The 19,140-nt window shown below is 46.4% G+C and overlaps 3 protein-coding genes and 1 long non-coding RNA gene across 5 annotated transcripts; 2 read left to right on the forward strand and 2 right to left on the reverse strand.

The window, feature by feature from the left end:
- The first annotated feature begins 7,371 nt into the window (after nucleotides 1-7,371).
- Nucleotides 7,372-12,148, forward strand: LOC101780296 (germin-like protein 5-1). Of its 2 annotated transcripts, none has more exons than XR_001164008.2 (2): nucleotides 7,372-7,641; nucleotides 8,528-8,878. XR_001164008.2 is itself a non-coding variant. In XM_012845829.2 (2 exons), the coding sequence occupies exons 1-2, from the start codon at nucleotides 7,506-7,508 to the stop codon at nucleotides 11,835-11,837; spliced, it is 669 nt and encodes a 222-aa protein (XP_012701283.1). In that variant the 5' UTR covers nucleotides 7,372-7,505; the 3' UTR covers nucleotides 11,838-12,148. The 2 variants fall into 2 exon arrangements, 1 of the variants encoding a protein (XP_012701283.1); XM_012845829.2 differs by lacking the exon at nucleotides 8,528-8,878 and adding an exon at nucleotides 11,305-12,148.
- On the reverse strand, nucleotides 9,327-10,638 carry LOC105914338. The gene is made up of 2 exons (XR_001164009.3): nucleotides 9,919-10,638; nucleotides 9,327-9,786 (listed from the first exon to the last, which is right to left on the reverse strand). It is a non-coding gene; the product is annotated as an uncharacterized LOC105914338 (long non-coding RNA).
- A 1,568-nt stretch (nucleotides 12,149-13,716) lies between the features above and the next one.
- Nucleotides 13,717-15,184, forward strand: LOC101778968 (expansin-A9). The gene is made up of 2 exons (XM_004971522.2): nucleotides 13,717-13,846; nucleotides 13,935-15,184. The coding sequence occupies exons 1-2, from the start codon at nucleotides 13,717-13,719 to the stop codon at nucleotides 14,555-14,557; spliced, it is 753 nt and encodes a 250-aa protein (XP_004971579.1). The 3' UTR covers nucleotides 14,558-15,184.
- A 1,128-nt stretch (nucleotides 15,185-16,312) lies between these two features.
- Nucleotides 16,313-17,696, reverse strand: LOC106804365. The gene has a single exon (XM_014805273.2). It carries the CDS (start codon nucleotides 17,276-17,278, stop codon nucleotides 16,919-16,921), a length of 360 nt encoding a protein of 119 aa, XP_014660759.1. The 5' UTR covers nucleotides 17,279-17,696; the 3' UTR covers nucleotides 16,313-16,918.
- Nucleotides 17,697-19,140: the final 1,444 nt, after the last annotated feature.

Here is a 19,140-nt window from a genome sequence, read left to right on the forward strand (position 1 = left end):
CTAACTCTAGGCCGTTTTATACTGATAGCAGAGAACCAAAGAGGCCAGCTCTCAAGATTAGTAAGGAATTGGTCCATCATTAAAACAAATAGTTTGAAAGGACCAATTCCTTGTGGGCATAATTACAATACGATTGACCTACCATTTATTTAAATTTTCCAGTAGTGCTGGAACGTGGAATGATGGTTGAAAGGGCGTTGTCGCACTGTTTTGCCATTTTCAGTGGCATACTTGCAGTACTGCTAAGCTAGGATTGGCCAGTTCTGCAAGTAGGCATGTTTGTATGAGATGATGCAGAGGCAATGCATCGACAGAACTGCTGCTAAACCAAGTGCATTTTTTCTAATCAAGTATATCCAGCCTATCCCTAAGGTAGTAAGGTGGTTGCTCTTTTCTTTTTCTTTTTTCAGTTTTCGACATGATATAATTTGCAAAACCATCGAGATTCTCAACGAGACGCATCCGCTGTTTTCAGGAAAAGGGAGCCTGTGTAGTGGTATGCACGTACTTGGTCTTGCAAAGTAGCGTGTGGCATTTTAGGGCAAAAAAAAGAAGAAGAAGTACTTGCTAGTGGAGAAAAAGAAATCAGTTCACTTGGAAAAAAAATAAAATGTCTGCAACTAACACAGCAAGGCACCACTAGAAGGTAGGTCACGTTCCAGTTCTGCGAATATGCGGGCTCCTTGATGCGGAGAGCTAAACGAAGCCACCCATGATTGCATTGGAAACCGTCAGCAGGCAGCAGTTGTGAACTTGTGATCGATTGATGGTCATTCGCATGCTAACACCCATTGGCTTGTGCTCCTGGTCATTCGCATGCTAACACATATCCTGTCCAATTTTGGCCCACTGATGTTTTGGACGATGGGGACGCACATTCTCCCTATTGGGCCGGGCCCGGCCATTGGGTATGTCCATGGGCCATGGGTAACAAAATTGCTCGTGCATGATGAATTGTGATGGCCCGTGGGCGTCGACCGGATCCAAGCCAGCTTCCTGATGGTCCTGCTGCATTCAGGAAACATGTGGCGTGTTTGTTTCAGCTTCCATGTGAATCGATTTTCCAAGAAGCTTGATTGTACAAGAATTTGCTTCCTCAAGAATCGCTGGCAAGAGAAGCAAAGCGTTTGGCATTGTCGATTTTTTTCATAGAGGCTCGTCCCCGACGTTTCAGCAGGGGAGCTTCAGCAGAGGAGTTGGGGACGCACCGACAACACCGGAGCTGGGGGCCGCGTGAGGGAGTGCCGGCCGGAGCGGGGAGCGGTGACCGGATCTGGGGGGTCGGAGCGGGGAGTGCCGGCTGGAGCTACAGGCCACACAAGGGAGCTGGGGGCCGGAGCGGGGAGCGCCGGCCGGAGCCGCGGGAGGGAGCTGGGGGCCGAAGCGGGGAGCGTCGGCCGGAGCTGGGGGCTGGAGCGGGGAGCTCAGGCCGGAGCTGCGGGCTGCGCGAGGGAGCTTGGGGCCGGAGCAGGCGGAGGCGCCGGAGGTTAGTCGGCGGGGCCTCCGGCGGCGGCGCGCAAACCGGCCAGGAGGGGCCGGCGGCGGACGAGCGGGATGGTGTGGGGAAGACAGGCAGTCGCGCTCGGGAATCGAGTGGATTTTCTCGCAAGCGCCTCCTCTGCCTGATTCTCCCGATTGTGGGTCTCGCGTTATAACTGCCGCTCGGGGGAAAATCAGATTGTTGGAGAATCGAACGAGAATCGAAGCGTTTGGAAGGTTAGTTGGATTAAAATGACTAGAATCCTATCTAGAATCCTATGCAAACACGGCCATGGATCAATCGAAGGTAGGTTGAGAAAGAGAGATTTCCTTGGAAATAGGTGTGGGGTTGTCTTGCTGTCCAATCTCAATCTCATCAACGGTTCCTTTCCAATTGGATCGTCGCCGTTTCGTTTTCCATGTTAGGTCGTGACCTAGCTGCCCTGTGATCCCACTCACATTTTCTGAATCAGGTGCCAGCATATTCCGTAGAGACACAGAACGGCATTGGCAAAAAGAAAAGTAGAAACAAGTACGAAATAGCAAACAAAACTACGATTTTCTGCCCCCTTTTGTTGCAGTAATTTTTTTTGATAGAGGCTGCGTCATTCTTGCATTTAGAGTCTCTATCTTGCCCCAAAATTATGTATTGGGGGTTCTCCTAAAAAAAATTTCCCCCAAAAACATATCAGTCCACAGCAGATCGCTAATAAATAGCCCCCAATATTTCAAACCCAGGCCACGTCATCGTATTGGGCCCATCAGAAGGGACGCGCGGGCGTGCGGGAATCAGGATTGGGGAACAAACGCCAACGCTAAAATATACGCGGTGGCAGGCTGTTTTTTAGCGTCGCTAAAAAATTGGGGAAGGTTTAGGTGGATTGTTGGAGTTCATTTTTTCTCTCTTTTTTCCTAAAAAAGATATTGGGGGTAAGATTAGCAGCCTCTTGGAGTTGCTCTTAGTAGTTAAGGTGGCCCTCGCAAATTGCGCGGGCAGCTAGTATTTTTTCAATCTTAATTTTTTTACTTTAAAATAGATGTAAATAGTTCTGTTTGGTGGTGTAATTGTTGTCTTAATAACCCATACCAATGTATCATCTACATTTTTTCCTCAAAAGTCATATTCTACGGCAAAAGTATAGAAACACATTTTATATAATTATCAAAGATTAATACATTTTTAATATAAATATAATTTTTTTAAAAAAATTGACTGGCATGATAAATTATCCTTTGATTTTTAGAAGAAGATCTAGGTGAGTGAATCAGTGTATACCAACAAAAGTAATAATATTCTTTTTTTCCTCCAATCTCGAATTGCTATATCCCCATGCGTGCTCCCATATTGTCTTATAATTGCGGCAGCCTTTTTCCAACACGAACTGTGCGTGGGGTCAACAAATTCATTTTTGTAACTGGCAAAGCATAGCCTTCTTATTTATGCTCGTCCCCTCTCTCCAACTTTTGTTCTCAAGGAGTTTTGTTTGCCATACCGCGGGTCATTGAAAGCGCAAACTTCACAGTGTGGGTTGCTTTCTCTTGTCAAACACTACCTCTAACTTGCTATGGACATGTGTCAAACATCGATTTCCAAATTGATTTGTTCTGGATCACATGAGCACTCCGCGTTACTGTATATCCTTCCTTTCTTCCTAATTTTTTATGTTCTCATGGTCACTGATCATAATGCTACACAGAAGACATCATCACCTCGCTATTTCTCATTGTCGCCGGTGTTGATCACCATGTCTCTATGGCCGCGTTAGAGTGATACTCAACATGGTGGTGATACTCAGGTGTTTGGATACGAGGTGCTAAACTTTAACAGTGTCACATCGGATGTTCGGATGCTAATTAGAAGAATTAAACATGAGCTAATTATAAAATTAATTGCAGAACCCTGTGCTAATTCGCGAGACGAATCTATTAAGCCTAATTAATCCACAATTAGCAAATGGTTACTGTAGCACCACATTGTCAAATCATGGACTAATTAGGCTTAATAGATTCGTCTCGCCAATTACACTCCAACTGTACAATTAGTTTTGTAATTAGTCTATATTTAATACTTCTAATTAGCATCCAAACATCCGATGTGACGGGTGTTAAACTTTAATAGGGTGGAGCCAAACAGGCCCTCAACATGGCGACTGGCCTAGGATCGAATTATGTGGCTATGACATGACAACATCGCCATGTTGTCATTGTTGTTTCCCTAATGTTCGATCGATGCTTGTGGCTTTCTAGATTGTAATCGTCTTAGCTTAACAACTCTTCTTTTCTATCTTCTGATTGGGCAATTGTTCTCTATAATATGCTATTTGGCTAAACTTCGTCACGACTAACCCATAGTTTTTCCTCCATGGGAGTTATCACCCTCTTAGAATCTGACCAATGCTAACTTTTTTCTCTCCTTTCTTTTGATCGTAGTTGTTCCTGTTAATCCATTGTGGGGGTGAGGTAGGTGCCCCGTGCTTTGAGCGTATTGTCACCATCAAAGTGCGTGCCATGGATGGATGACACATTGTTTATACTTTATACCACTATCATATCTCTATTTTCTACTGCTTCACTGGATCCCTGGTACCAGCATATAACCGATGGTACACGATTGGTGGCATCGCTCAGTCGGTTAAGTTCTTTTGTGATGAAACCTGCCCATCTGGATTCGAGTTCTCGACTTGGTATGGATGCTTATATTTTTTGAATTTTTTCTACAAATTAACGTCTCTATTCTTTCAATGGTAGGCAACGTGATCGTTGATGGCAAGACGCCTATGATGACTTTGTCAATCTCAAGATCTGCTATGGTCTCTTGGAGGTCTATGTGTATTCATAGGATGAGTGTGTGCACGAGTATTTATAATCATCTGTCAAAAAAAATTATCTTCTGTTCACTGGCTCCATATTTATGGCACTGCTAGGGTCACACACAGATCAAAGCGTATGCATGTGGATAATTAATGGCTCAGCTAGTGCTAATAGTACCAACATGACTCCATGTTCTTATAGTGCACCAGCCAATGTGGCCACAAATGGGGCATGGGAAGCAAACACCAATATGTGCTCTACCTCAACCTGAACTACTACTCTCAGTGTGTCCAAGCTTGCTTATATTATATTGTTTAAGATTATAAACTTATAACCATTGTAAAGAGTATATTTGATTATGAATCCAACCATATAAAGTTTACATTATAAAAATAAAAAATTGATAATTAAATTATTGGTCAAATATTGTAAAGTTTGAACCTTGATATGCGTGTGCGCCTTACAAATAAAAATTGAGGGAGCATATAGTAATTTTTTTGTTCCTAATGGACCAGACAAAGTCATCATTTGATGTTTTTTGTTCCTAGTCAATTCGTGCATTTTGTATACATTCTCATAATACACAACATATTTTGACAACAATCGTTAGTGTATATATATCAAGTTGAGGATAGAAAAGGTCCTCATGTCGCACTCGGAGTGACTCAAGGAGCACCCACCCCCGCCCGTCGCTGCACCCCACCAAACCCTAGGCTAGTTGCCGCTATTGCCATTGCTGACTAGCAGAGGCATGAAGTCAGTTTCTGCACATGTTCCCCCTCCTTCTTCTCTCTTCCCCTCTCCCTCACTCACCCTAGGTCGCATCTCTTCTCTTCCTCCACCACCTAGGGCCTGGATGCATGTTAGCTCCCTGGCTTATGACTTTGGAACCTTTTTATGCCTTTGATTTCACCCTGGTTAATGCACTAATAGACCCCAATGTTGACTCACATTGTATTAAATTGATTGCTTTCTACATTTCTATATACGTTTGAGCCTCCCTTTTCTACTTACCTGTAGGGTCCAGACCCAACAAAAGGGGGAGGGAGTCGACTGGGGACATTGGTCTGAAGCTCGACTATAGTCTGTTCACAATCCCATAAATAATTCCCCCGCCCCTACCAAAATCTAAGCTCCATATCTCGATCAAGATAGTGGATATAGCCACATAGGATGCCACTATTTAAAATGATAAAAAAGTAATCGGCAATGTAAAAAATCCTTTTATACTTCGTCATTTATTGGCAAAAAGGAAAAATATCAATACAAGGAGGAGAAATATGAAATAGTAATGTTGTCCAAGCATCTAGAATTCTACCCACAATAGGGGAAGTAGAAGGCTTAGGTGGAAAGAATCCGAGCTAAAGCTCTAGTCTGCCGATAGCTACTCTACTCTCCCCTATGCTAGGTCGTGCTGTCCGAGTCGTGCGGTGGCTTCCCCTGCTGCTGATGGTGGTTTGCTACAGCAGCTGATAGGCCATCGTGCCACAACGGGCACCATGTAGCTGTTGTTTGATCTAGTCTTCAATTTGTGTTGACCGATACATGAACTACATGATAGCCGAAGTCCATATCCTACACGCCTTGCTAGCATAAGGATAAAATAAATTTTACATAAATTGGCTAGGAAAAGAGAATTACAGCTACCCAAAATCCATATCCATCCGGGTACATAAATATTATTGACCCGTGTGTTGAATATGGTTACGTATATGGTAAATAACATGTTTGCTAGCCGAAGGATAAAAATTACATTAATTGGCAGCTCGTACACGCATGAGGTCCGTATCTTTCCTATTGTATCACGTGAGGGTATGAGGTGCTAATTTATTTTTTATTTCCAATTATATACTTATTAGTTGCATTCGATATGGATTCTTTTAACATAAAATTTAATGGTGTATATTCTTCTTTTTCCGATTAACGTGGGAATTTCTAAACCCTCTCGACAAATTGGTGGCTTCTTTTAACACTATTGTATTAAGATAATAGATCCTCAGCCTTTCAGCATTTTCTGGTAGGAGCATAAAGCTTTGCTGGGCAGAGCTATAAAGCAGACCAGTCACCAGTGATGACTGATGAGGGACATGCCAGCTAACTGCTTTTTAAGAATAGTCCTCCTCCGACCAACTACTGAGGTGAAGCGGCAACTGGAGGACGACGATGCTAGCACAGTAGTCAATACTTCTGTTACACTTTCCTTCTTCCCAGAGAGCAGATCTTGCATCGTCCTTGTATAAGCAACTGATGAGAAGACCTGAAACTGAATTGCTGATGTATGCGTGAGTTGACAATCCATGCATTTTACTAGCTTTAGTGTCCAATTCTCATACCTGCAGTCAAATAAACAAAGATTGCTTGGAGATCTTCACTGCATTTTTATTGAAAGAAGATGTAGTGTAAGAACGGTTACAGTCCAGCCAAGCACCTTCACTTAGTCACTTTATACAACACTGGTGCTTGCACTTGCACGCCAGTTCAAGATAGAAAACCAGCGCTTTCCATTCCTTGCAGGAAACAAACACGTCAGTTTCATCACAGGATCGATCATGGGCCTCTCTCAGGAAAGACTTGTTTGTTATAATAGGCAGGCCCCAACAGCCGGGTAACAGCCTTTTCTGATGTCTGACGAAGAGTGACTTACGACAGCTCGCAATTGCCGTAAACCGATGGAACAGCAAGCAAGCAGCTCTCTTTTCCAAATCCCAACAAGGTCCGGCGTCGCTGTCTTCTCGAGATGACGCTAGCTACCATAGTTCCGTGATCACACATCGACTCGTTACCACTGTGATCTGCCTGCAGCTGTTCAGCTACTCCAGCCTCCACTTGCGTGGCGTCCGCCAGGCGTCGAAAGAAGCCCAGTGACAATGCTTTGCTGTTTTGCCTTCTCACAAGTCACAAGGATTAGTCACGAATCACGATGGCGAATCGACGAACAAAGCGATCGGATCGACCCGATCTGCGTACCCCGGCCGGGTCCCTGGTGACGGGCCACCAACCGCTTGAGCTGCACACATCACCTCTCTCGCGTCCGTCGCTTTGCTTGAGCTGAAAGTACTTGCAACGCAGCACGCATTGACGCCGGGCGCGCACCGTCTCCGCTTCCGCTATAAGTAGCTGGCTGGCTCCGCTCTGCCTGCCCAGCAGCATCCGGCGACGAAACCAACGGCGACCACCGCCCCGTCAGTTCGTGAGTGAGTGAGCGGCGCACGATCATGGCCCGGCCTTCCTCGTCCCTGTTTCTTGGAGCGGCGGTTGCGGTGGCGCTTGCGGTCCTTGCCGCCGCGCCGTCAGCGCTCGCCGCGGACCCGGACCCGCTCCAGGACCTCTGCGTCGCCGACCTCAACTCCGGTAAGCTCCAGGCTTTAATTTGCTCAGTACCTTGCCGCGACATCATATCTTTGCACGACTCCAGGCCTTTTTTTTCGAGGTCTTTTACGGTGGACAATACTATCAGGTGGTAGTATAGAGTATAAGTCCTTTTTTGGTATGGGTAAAATTGGAATTAGCGCGGCTATATTATTAGGAGATTTTTTTTTTTCGCGTGTCGTTCTCCGGTTCTCCCCATGCGCCGCCATCTCCCTACGCACGGCCTCCCTAGGCGCCGCCAGTCCCACGCGCCGCCATCTCCCCGGGCATGGCCGCCCGTCGTGCCGCGCCGCGCCGCGCCGCCACCGCCGGCTCGCCGTCCCGCGGTCGCGCCCCTGCCCGCAAGCCGCGCCTCCACCGCCGGCACACCGCCCCGCCGGTCGCGCCCCGCACGCGCCGCGCCGCCACCGCTGGCATGCCGCCCCACCCCTGCCCGCATGCCATGCCTCCACCGCTGGCACGCCGCCCCGCCGATCGCGCCCCCCTCGCGCCGCCCGTTGTGCCGGTTTGAAGAGAGGGGATCGCAAGTAGTTAGATGAATGCCTTTTATCATCAGGGAGCTGCATCGGCATGGTTATCCTGTTAGTGATCTCCAGTACCGAAACTGAAGCAAAAGCACTAGTAGATTAGTTGGAGATTCAGAACGTGAGACTTAATGCTCACCATATGGCTTGTCATGACAAATTTTTTTTCCAATTTTGCCAATGACGTTATCTTTTGGCATCCCATAAAAAGTAGTTATATCTCGATATTAGTTTTCTTGTGATGCTGTCATTTGTTGCAACATCAATATGCTTTTATTTTCAGAATCCTTATCAGATTTAGTTTCTTCCTTTGTTTCTTGACAAATTTTATCGGATGATTGCAGCTGTGGATAGCTTTATGTGTTGGTACGAACAGCAGTGCATGGTTGGGTACTGCTGCTCTTGTGACCAACATGAGGAATTTCCCTCTCAGCCGAGGCACTGTTGCTGGTCAAGGGTTATGTTGCTGTTAGTGCTGCTGTATGGATTCCAGTTTTGTAATTTGTTCTGCAATATTAATGATGCTAAAAAACTCAAGCATCTGTTCATATCTTGAAGACGTGCAGAAGCCTGAAGGGCTTCAGTTAGATACAATTTAACTTTTGTGTGGTAGTTCCCCTCTTTTGCTAGACGAAAATTAAAACTTTACTGGTTTGTTTACTGGGAAAGGAATATCTCCAACGTTAGGAGAACAAGCTTCTGATTCTTTCGTACAAGATAGACAATGGATCGCAGAGAGTATTATCACTAGTTTGAGGCCAGGACCAACCCCTTATAAAGTTTTGCAATAATCGTGATCACTTGTGTTGCCTCAACGCCACAAAGCACAGGCATGGCGGATGTGCTCCCTTGGACAAGCTGGTGCTATCCTGGTGACATAACGGCCAAATTAGACGACATGGATACCCGGGATTGTACTCGACTATGTTCACTGATGATGTTGGTGTCAATCATGTCATGGTGCAAAGCAACTCCATGTCATGGCTAATGGTTAGCATCACTGATGATGATGGCGGCCACACCTAGCACAGCCTCGCTTTCTCCCGGCCTAACCATCATCACAGACACTGAACATCAGAATATTACCACATGAAGCAGACACCAGTTTCAGAAGCAAAATACTACACAGGATAGACACCAACATTTGCAGATCGTCTGGCATGTTTTTCTTTTATTCATTCCCCCTTTCTGGGTAACTGAATTTGATAAAACAAATGAAGGAAGAATCAACTGTTATTACATTTGACACTAGTGTTACAAGTAAAAGTTACAACACTGCCTCCTCCTCATATCCTTCCATGTCGGAGCTTCTTTCCTCTTGGCACAAATGTGAGCATCCCAAATGAAAAACTGAAACAAAGCAGCAGCCACTGGCTGCATCCAATGAGTGGCTCCTCCTCCCTCCGAGTATTTCAACTGGAGAGAGGATTTCAACTCCTGAGCCTTGCACAAACGACACTGCTACAAAGTAAACATCCTCAAGCAATTGCAGCAATCGTTTGTGTGTGATAAATAGCGGGGCACTAATTAAGACGCCTTGAGGACGCTGCAGAGTGAATTGTACGCGTTCACGCAGAGCATTAAACTTCTCCTCGGCCACGGCCTGCGCACCACAAGGTAAACATGTGGCATATCCGTGTTATTATCTGTGCCTTTGCATATTTACAGACAATGTAGATGCTCTGCATCCAGCTTCTGCTATTAAATTTCAGAAAAAACTGAATTGGATACACACCTGAGAAGACCCCGGGTGCTTGTCAGGGTGCCACCGCAGAGCAGATGCCCGGAAACTGCACGCATCATCTAGACGCTGCCACCGGTGACGCACACAGTGCGCGCCTCCGCGCCGGCGGCCTCCTCGGAATGGGACGCGCGCTTCGCCGTGGCGCCGTCAGATCTCCAAACGCCGAAGCCCATGCTGCCGTGGAGCAGTAGCGCGGCGAGCATCTCCTCCACCGCGTAGTCGCCGTCGCCCGCCGGAGTCGGCGCCTCCGCCCGCCGCCGCCCCTCCTCGGAATGGGACGCGCGTTTCGCCGCGGCGCCGCCAGATCTCCAAGCGCTGAAGCCCGCGCCGCCGTGGAGCAGCAGCGAGGCGAGCATCTCCTCCACCGCGGAGTCACCGCCACCCGCCGGAGTCGGCGCCGCCGCCCGCCGCCGCCCCTGTGCAACCCTAGCGACCGGAAATGATGAACCCTAGCGACCGATTGAAATGAGAAGAGAATAAAAAGGAAAGAAGATGATAATTAAGAAAGAATTGATCTATTTCAACAATGCCATTTTAGATCTTTCCAATTATACCCCTATACTACTCATACTACTCATGTATACTACTTATACTACAGTTTAAGATTTTAATAGTATAGAATTAATCTCAACCGTCAGATCCTTACATACGAGTCCTTTTCGAACAGTGGTATATATTAGTATTGTGCACCGTAAAAGACCTCTTTTTTTCATACCTGTTCATTGCGCCGTGAGGATACTGTCGATTTTCGCCATCAGCGCATATCCCATCAAGATTTCCACGTACAGAGGCACGGACATAAGAGCAGCTCCGTTTCCCTTTTCCCTTACCATGAGTGACAACGAATCCGCGTCCATGGTTGGAGAGTAGATCCACAATTCCGTTAACACGCATTGCTTTCTGAATGTGCGTACATGTTCAGTTAAACAATGTCATGATTTCCAAAGTCGTTTGGAATATTCTTTTAGGCCGCAATGCTAAATACACATCGACGACCCATTTCATAGCTTGGATCGCGAGCCGTTGCTAAGCGTACTGATTAGCTAGCTGCAGAGTGTTTTTCTTTTTCACTAGATGACACACACAACCCTACAGAAGCATACTGATTCTTGCATAAGGCCAGAGCTAGCAGATCTTTTCACGTGCCGCCATACATTATCATATGATCATATCATGAACCAGAGCCTGCGTGGGGCACCTGCCACTGCCAGAGCGCCCTCCGGCTCCGGGTGTCTTCTGCCACTGAACGGCGATGGCTCCAGAGCATCCTGCACGCCGCGTGTGACCCGATCACGGCCGTCCATCCACGCCGCTGCGACTGCGATGCACCACGCCACGGCCAGACTCTGACACGCGGGCATTTGCCTGTTACTGCAGAGGTGAAGGTGAACGGGTTCCCGTGCAAGGCGAACGCCACCGCCGACGATTTCATCTCCAGCGTCCTCGCCAAGCCCGGCGTCATCAACAACACCGTGGGCTCCGTCGCCACGGGCGCCACCGTCGAGAGGGTCCCAGGGCTCAACACGCTCGGCGTGTCGCTCGCCCGCATCGACTACGCCCCGGGGGGTCTCAACCCGCCGCACACGCACCCGCGCGCCACCGAGCTCCTCTTCGTCCTCTACGGCACGCTCGACGTCGGCTTCATCACCACGGCAAACAAGCTCTTCGCCAAGACCATCTCCCAGGGCGACTTCGTCGTGTTCCCGCGCGGCCTCGTGCACTTCCAGAGGAACGCCGGCGACGAGCCCGCCGCCGCCATCTCGGCCTTCAACAGCCAGCTCCCCGGCACGCAGGTCATCGCCATGACGCTCTTCGGGGCCTCGCCCGAGGTGCCCGACGAAGTTCTCGCCAAGGCCTTCCAGATCAGCGCCGAGGAGGTGGACAAGATCAAGGCCAAGTTCGCGCCCTAGAAGAGCTGAGGATCCAGAGGAAATTTTGCCTGCTCAATCAATCGTCATTGGTGTTGATGTTCAGGCATTGTTTGGTTCGATTATTTTGCTGGCTCTTTGATCATTTGTGGCTGAGGGTGCCATGCAATCGTACGTGTCGTTGGGTTTGTGATATGATCGTCGGTTATGTGTGACCTGCAGAATAAGATAGTAGGTGTCTCTTGTAATAAGCTGCAGGCCTGCTGGAGAACATTCTGTTCATCTTATTTTATTATCCCAATCATTTGTAAACTATTTCATATTACTATTACACATGCCTTTTTAATTAGTTACCAATCCTAGCACAGATTTGCTTGATTCGACATTGTTGCATCTGATCTGCATGGCTTGGTCGTTGCCCGGGTACAGTATCTTATCTGCTGACACCGGGAGCGGCCTCTGAATTAACTAGAGTGAAGTCTGAACTGAAGCATGAAGGATAGAATTCGCACCGGCAAATGATTTATCTTCAGCGAATGATTGATGTCAAAGCCTCCAAATCTGCTGGGAACTTATGTTTGATGATGGCAACGTTCCCCAAAACAAATTATACAGTCGAATGGAAATTTGAGTTGTAAGAAGATAAATTTTTTCTTGAAGTGTTGGTTTTATTATTAGCCCAATCATTTGGGAGATTCTGTCTGTAAACCATATGATATTATTACAACTACTACCTCTATAGTTTACCACATGGCATGATTTGGTCACCGCTGTACTTGATTTTGTCATGTTGCATATGATCCATCTGCATGGTTTATAGTAATTTAGTTGTCGAGTAGAGTTTGTACTCCTTCCGTCCCAAATTGTAGGTAGTTTTGATTTTTCTACGTGAATAGCTTTTTGTATGTATCTAACTATAGTGTATATCTAGATGCATACAAACACCTATAAACCTAGGAAAGTCAAAACGGCCTACCATTTGAAATGAAGGGAGTGGTATACTAGTAGTATCTTATCTGCAACACCGAATTAACTAGTCTGAGCTGAAGCATCAAGCATGAAGGATCACAGTTCACGACGGAAAATCCTCATCTCCAGCAAATGATTGAGGTCAAACTCTACCAATCAGCTGGGAACACGACGGTTAAATGAGAATCTTCGAAGAAAAAATTATATAATTCAATGGAAGTTTCAGTTGTAAATAGAACAGACAAGTCATTAACTAGTATGGTCCGAGCATTCTTTTTGGTTTCTGAACTATTGCCAAGGGAATGCAGACTTGTACACTGTTGGAGTGAAAGTACGAACACTGCCTAGCAATAAAGAGAATCATTGGCAAAGCAAAAATACGAACTTCAAATCTGATCGTGTACTTGTAGTAACTTCAGTACTCAGTTATCATCAACTCATCATACACTTGTTGTGCGGAACGAAGTGAACAAGAGAGAGTCCAGGTTCAGATACTTTCTTGATCTCAGTCTCACTGAGGGCCGTTCGGCCACCCGAAAACGACGGGATCACGGACAGTGTTCTACTTCAACATGAGCACACGAGATGAAACTCTCCCTTGCAAGGAACAACCACCGGGTGTCAAACGAAACATATAATTCAGGCGCAGGATTAATCATGTCAAATCACCAAGATTCATCGGTTGAATTATTTGGCCATTGCCTGTCTTCCGGGATTATTAAGCCACCAGCAGCACGTATACTACTGCATCAGCGTGAACCATGACTCATGATTGACCCGATAAGATACAGGGAGGCCACATGCAGCGTGCATGATCACCTCGTCGTCAGCCAACCGTTCGCTCGCCGGCAGTTGCAGGCTTATAAGTAGTAGGAGAGAAGAGTTGTGCAGTCGCAACAGATTGCAACTTGCAAGTGATCTGGTCAGTCTGGCAGCGTCTTGCTGAGAGACGATGGAGAAGGCGATCCTGCTCTTGCTGCTGAGCTTGTGCGCCGCCCGGCTTGACGGCGCAGCGGCGCAGCAGTACTGGACGCCGGCCACCGCCACGTTCTACGGCGGGAGCGACGCGTCCGGCACCATGGGTAACACATCCACGCCGACGACCTTTTTTTTGACAGCTCCGACGAACCATGCGTTCGTGGCATTGATGTGCGCGTTCTTGTTTCGCAGGCGGGTCGTGCGGGTACGGCAACCTGTACAACGCCGGGTACGGGACGCAGACGACGGCGCTGAGCACGGCGCTCTACGGCGACGGCGCCTCCTGCGGCGCGTGCTTCATCGTCGCCTGCGACGCGTCGCGGACGCAGTACTGCAAGCCGGGGTCGCCGTCGGTGACCGTCACGGCGACCAACTTCTGCCCGCCCAACTACGGCGACCCCAGCGGGTGGTGCAACTCGCCGCGGCAGCACTTCGACATGTCGCAGCCGGCGTGGGAGACCATCGGCGTGTACCAGGCCGGCATCGTCCCCGTCAACTACCGGAGGGTCCCGTGCAGCCGGTCCGGCGGGATCAGGTTCGGGATCAGCGGGCACGACTACTTCGAGCTCGTGCTCATCACCAACGTCGGCGGCGCCGGCGCGGTGGCGGCGGCGTGGGTCAGGGGGACCGGCACCGACTGGCTGGCGATGAGCCGCAACTGGGGGGCGAACTGGCAGAGCAGCGCGTACCTCACTGGGCAGAGCCTGTCGTTCAAGGTGCAGACGGACGACGGCAAGGCCGTCATGGCGTACAACGTTGCGCCGGCGAACTGGCAGTTCGGCTGCACCTACCAGGCCTCGGTCAACTTCTACTAGAGAGTGATAAGATGATGATGATAGGCGCGGCACATGCATTTGCGAACTACTTGGGCCAGCTCTATGGTTGTAAAAAGAGGCCTTAAAGACTCGACTCAATGGGCCATGTTAAGTAACAGCCCATGAGCTGGGGAGAAAATTATTAAATAGTGCATATACCATCTTCGCAAAAAGGGAAGAAAAAAACACATTCTTTTAAGTGTGCATTCTTTTGCTCAAGAATGTTGGATTCATCTAGGCCTTTATGCCGACTTACAGCTGGACCCTTATTCCATTTTGACTTCCTTCAAAACTCAGCTTCAGGTTCCTTTCTTCATGGAAATAATCATAATCATGAGCTGGTGCATATGGATGACAAGAAATGATTTAATCTTCAGAGGCATACCACCAACAACGCAAGGGGCCATCTTGCGGTTTAAGTCCACCTATGCCTTAGTCCTGCATAGAGTTAAAGAGGCCTCCAAATAATCAATGGTTGAATGGCTAGAGCTTATGTTGTAATCTTCATGATTTTCTTTTTAACCTTCTTTGTTTCTTAGATTCAATTTGGTTTGCTCTTTGTAATCCCTTTACTTCTTTTTTTCTCAATATATAACCAGCAGGGCTAAAACCCTCCTGTTTCCATCAAAAAAAAAGTGTGCATTTAACAAGATTAATTCTATTAAAAGCACTCTTTTGTGGATCTGGATGTGAAGACATTAAACACACATGATGTTTACATGTGACCGAGCACGACAAGTGTGGAGATGCTTGGGAGTGTGGGGTAAGATCGATGAAATGCTAAACATTGATCGCTCTGGATATTCAGGGTGTGTTTGGTTGCATGCACCACATGATGCATGTATGGATGATCCTGGATGGGGTGGTTCAACCAATTTGCTTGTACCATATGGTTCACTCTAATTAGTAGAATAATGTATTAAGTGGGTGGCCTCATCCTGAATGAGTTGGTCCAATTCACCCAACCAAACAAAAGGATCATTATTATTTTGAATCATTTCATACATGAATCAAATGATACAACCAACCAAACATACCCTCAAATAGGAGGGTCAGTGCCTCAACTGAATGTGTGCCTCAAGCACACATGATTAGTGTTGACGGTCTGGTGGGAGAGAAGGCAGTTTGTACATGGTGAAAATATTCAGCCCCCATTTAGAGTGGCAATGTCTGATCCATTGGCGCTAACAACCCACATGTAACAGATGCACCGATGGTAGAGGCTTATGCTTTTAAACAGGGTTTGATGATAGCACAACATATTGGGTGCAATCGATTTATTCTCCAAACGGACTGCATGCAGGTTGTCGAGACAATGCAGGAAGGTGGCTTCTCAGCAACAGTAGCGGCTGCTAGGAGAGCAACATCCTTTGGAGTGGTTTTGATAATGTCTCTATAGAATATTGTAATAGGGAAGTCAATCAGGTAGCTCATGAGCTTGCTAGGAGAGCTTTTTCTTTGAAAGATTCTTGTATTTGGGTCGACGAGCCTCCTAGTTTCATTCTGGATTTGTCGATGAATGATGTAACAATTTTGTTATATGAAAAAAGCTAGCCGAATGGTATTCCCTCAAAATGAGTGGTGACCAAGGTGCCAGGCAAAATATCTGAAAAAAAAAGGTTTGGTAGAACATGAAAAAGGCACCTGCCAGTGGCGCACACCATTGCGGTTGTAATTTTTTTTTTTATAAAACAGGAGGGGAGTTACCCCCTACTGGTTATATATTATATAATAAAAAAGAAAATACAAGCCAAGTATGGTCCTATTAGGAAACAAAGAAAGAAAAGAAGAAGATGAAAAAGAGCGGTTGTAATTGTTGCACATCAACCTCCTTTTTTATTATGAAAGAAAGCAGCTGAACTCCGCTCCTTACAAATGTTTCATGTAGTTGAGGTTGTGATCTACTGGTCAGTTGAGCTCCATGTCGGTGACGCTCTGGAAGGCCTGACCAGGTAGCAACCTGTTCCAGACGGCGACCTAGGTACCGTTAGCCAACAGTGCCTTCTCTTGTTCGACGGTTAGAATGTAGAAAAGCATGTATCTTGACCAGCCAAAGACCACATGACTCGTAGACTACAACTACAACCACCAATCTCCAAGCACTCCTGAGAGGCTGAGAGTACAAAAGTTGCCATGCACCTGAGAGTAGACTTGCAACACCATGAGAGAAAACACCCTCCTCGCCTCGGTATTTCTCCTGCTCGCCTCGTTGCCTTCCACTGCGCTTTCAGCAAGCGGAAGCCGGAGGAGCACTCTATGGCGCGGTGACTCAATCGCCGTAGTGGACGACGCCTCCGCCGACCTCCTTGTGTCTCCCAGCGGCAACTTCTCCTGTGGCTTCTACAAGGTGGCCACCAACGCCTACACGTTCGCCATATGGTTCACCCGCTCCGCCGACGCCACCGTGGCGTGGACGGCCAACCGCGACGCCCCCGTCAACGGCAGGGGCTCGCGCGCCGGGTTCCGCAAGGACGGGTCAATGGTGCTCCAGGACTTTGACGGCCGCGTGGTGTGGAGGACCAACACCAGTGGCACGCAGGCCGAGCGCTCGCAGTTCCTCGACACCGGCAACCTCGTCGTGGCCGACACCGCCGGGAGCACGCTGTGGCAGAGCTTCGACTGGCCGACGGACACGCTCCTCCCGGAGCAGCCCATCACCCGGTACAAAGCGGCTGGTGTCGCGGCGTCGGCGAGGGGCTTGCCGCGACGCAAACCAAACATGATGCTTAGGCTCGGTATTAGGTTCGGATGATTCCGGACCACTCCATCCGGCGAACCAAGCACGATGTTTATGGACCATATGCATGAGCATCTACAAGAGGTTGCATCGATGTCCAATCCAACAAAAACCGCTCCAGCGTTTAGGTTCCTACTAGGTGACTTACGCGACGCATCGAGAATTAGATACTACTCTTGTGAGCAGCCTTTCCCACCCACCATGTCTACATGCCCGCCTTTTTTATTCCTTTGCACCAGGTGGGCGGTCGGAATCAGATAGCACTACTTGCGAGTTGTGCTCCGTGTGTTGCACCCCTGAGATTCCTTTCTCTCACCTCCCAACACCATCTAAAACCACACACTGGAGCTGCTCTAATGAGAAAAGATAGTTAGCTTCAATCAAATTAAGGCCATGTTTAGTTATCCCCAACTCCCAACTTTGACACTATGAAAAAAGAAGATTCCCCATCACATCAAACTTGCGATACATGCATGGAGTACTAAATGTAGACGAAATTAAAAACTAATTGCACAATTTTGTTGTACTTTGCGAGACGAATCTTTTGAGCCTAATTAGTCAATATTTGGACAATAATTCACAAATACAAACGAAACGTTACAGTGTGCTACAGTGTTGGCACAGTAATTTTGCATCTCCCAAATTGGCCAACTAAACAAGGCCTAACAAGTTATTGTGAATCAGATTGTGTGATTTGGGTGCACTCTAGGAAGAATTAGTGCTAGAGCAGCATCATGCATTTCCTAATTTAGTTCATCAGTGCTTCGGGCTTTAAGAAACAACATGCATTTCCTAACTTACTCTTCAATCCCCACTATTCAGTGCTTTCAGTAGTTCATCAGCACTGCTAGTAGGCTTTAAGAAGAATCATGCATTTCCTTAGTGCACAATTATCTAGGAATTGAGAGCTTTGCAGAGTTTATTGGATTCCTAGTACCATGATTTGATCCATGATTTCAAATCTGACTGAGTGGGATCAATTTCTTCAGTTTGAACCCTTGATTTCAAGGTTGAAGAAGCTGCACAACCCTTCATTTGCAATTCAATGACTCAAGCTACTGGATTCTAATTAAATATTACTAGTCCAGCAACCCGTACTTCCGCATGGGCTAGTGTTTTAAAAGTTATTGAATCTGAAAATTATTTAGAAATTAAACTCCTAGCTAATAATTAAAATTATTTACTTACTACTCTCTAATTTTTTTAAATACTTTAACATAATACTCATATAGATATGTACTTATCTTTATCCAGTTGTGATTGATTTTTAATTAGTAATTACTCTATAAACTTTTTGATCCACATTCACACTTTTTTCATTTTCAATCGCACCTCCATACATTGTGTTTAGCATAAAAATTAATATTTTCATCAATTCCTCACATTCATGTATAAATGGTCTAAATGGTGACACTCATCATGCATATATACTTTAACTTAGTATTTCTATATTAACAATGACATAAATAGGAAATTTAGAATCATATATTAGTTTATTTTTGGACATTTCTATATGATGCACATGAAGATAATTAGATCATGATTTAGATGTTTACTTTATGTTATTTTTAATAATAATATACGTGGTTAACTTAGATACAAATTCAGAATGAAATTTTAAATTATGCTTTATAATAATATGTATGAGTAAATTGGATGAATATTATTAGGTTATTTTAGATTATTTTTTATAATGGCCAACCTTAGTAATTTATATATAGGATTAGAGTTTATTTTCAATATTTTCATAATGATAGTGCTGGATAAATTTTTAGAAAATATAATAGATCGATGATTATGATTATCAGAGTTTACAAGATTGGTGCTTGATGTTTTTGATTTTTTT

The sequence above is a fragment of the Setaria italica genome, chromosome V (assembly GCF_000263155.2).
Source record: "Setaria italica strain Yugu1 chromosome V, Setaria_italica_v2.0, whole genome shotgun sequence".
Classification (NCBI taxonomy): domain Eukaryota; kingdom Viridiplantae; phylum Streptophyta; class Magnoliopsida; order Poales; family Poaceae; genus Setaria; species Setaria italica.

What these genes read in the sequence shown, in the direction of transcription:
- LOC101778968 (XM_004971522.2), top strand. Translation starts at nt 13,717, where the DNA reads ATGGAGAAGGCGATCCTGCTCTTGCTGCTGAGCTTGTGCGCCGCCCGG. An exon ending in CGACGCGTCCGGCACCATGG is followed by an intron (nt 13,847 to 13,934) that starts GTAACACATCCA and finishes CTTGTTTCGCAG; the next exon opens with GCGGGTCGTGCGGGTACGGC.
- LOC106804365 (XM_014805273.2), bottom strand. Translation starts at nt 17,278, where the DNA reads ATGTTTGGTTTGCGTCGCGGCAAGCCCCTCGCCGACGCCGCGACACCA.
- LOC101780296 (XM_012845829.2), top strand. Translation starts at nt 7,506, where the DNA reads ATGGCCCGGCCTTCCTCGTCCCTGTTTCTTGGAGCGGCGGTTGCGGTG. An exon ending in CGTCGCCGACCTCAACTCCG is followed by an intron (nt 7,642 to 11,304) that starts GTAAGCTCCAGG and finishes CTGTTACTGCAG; the next exon opens with AGGTGAAGGTGAACGGGTTC.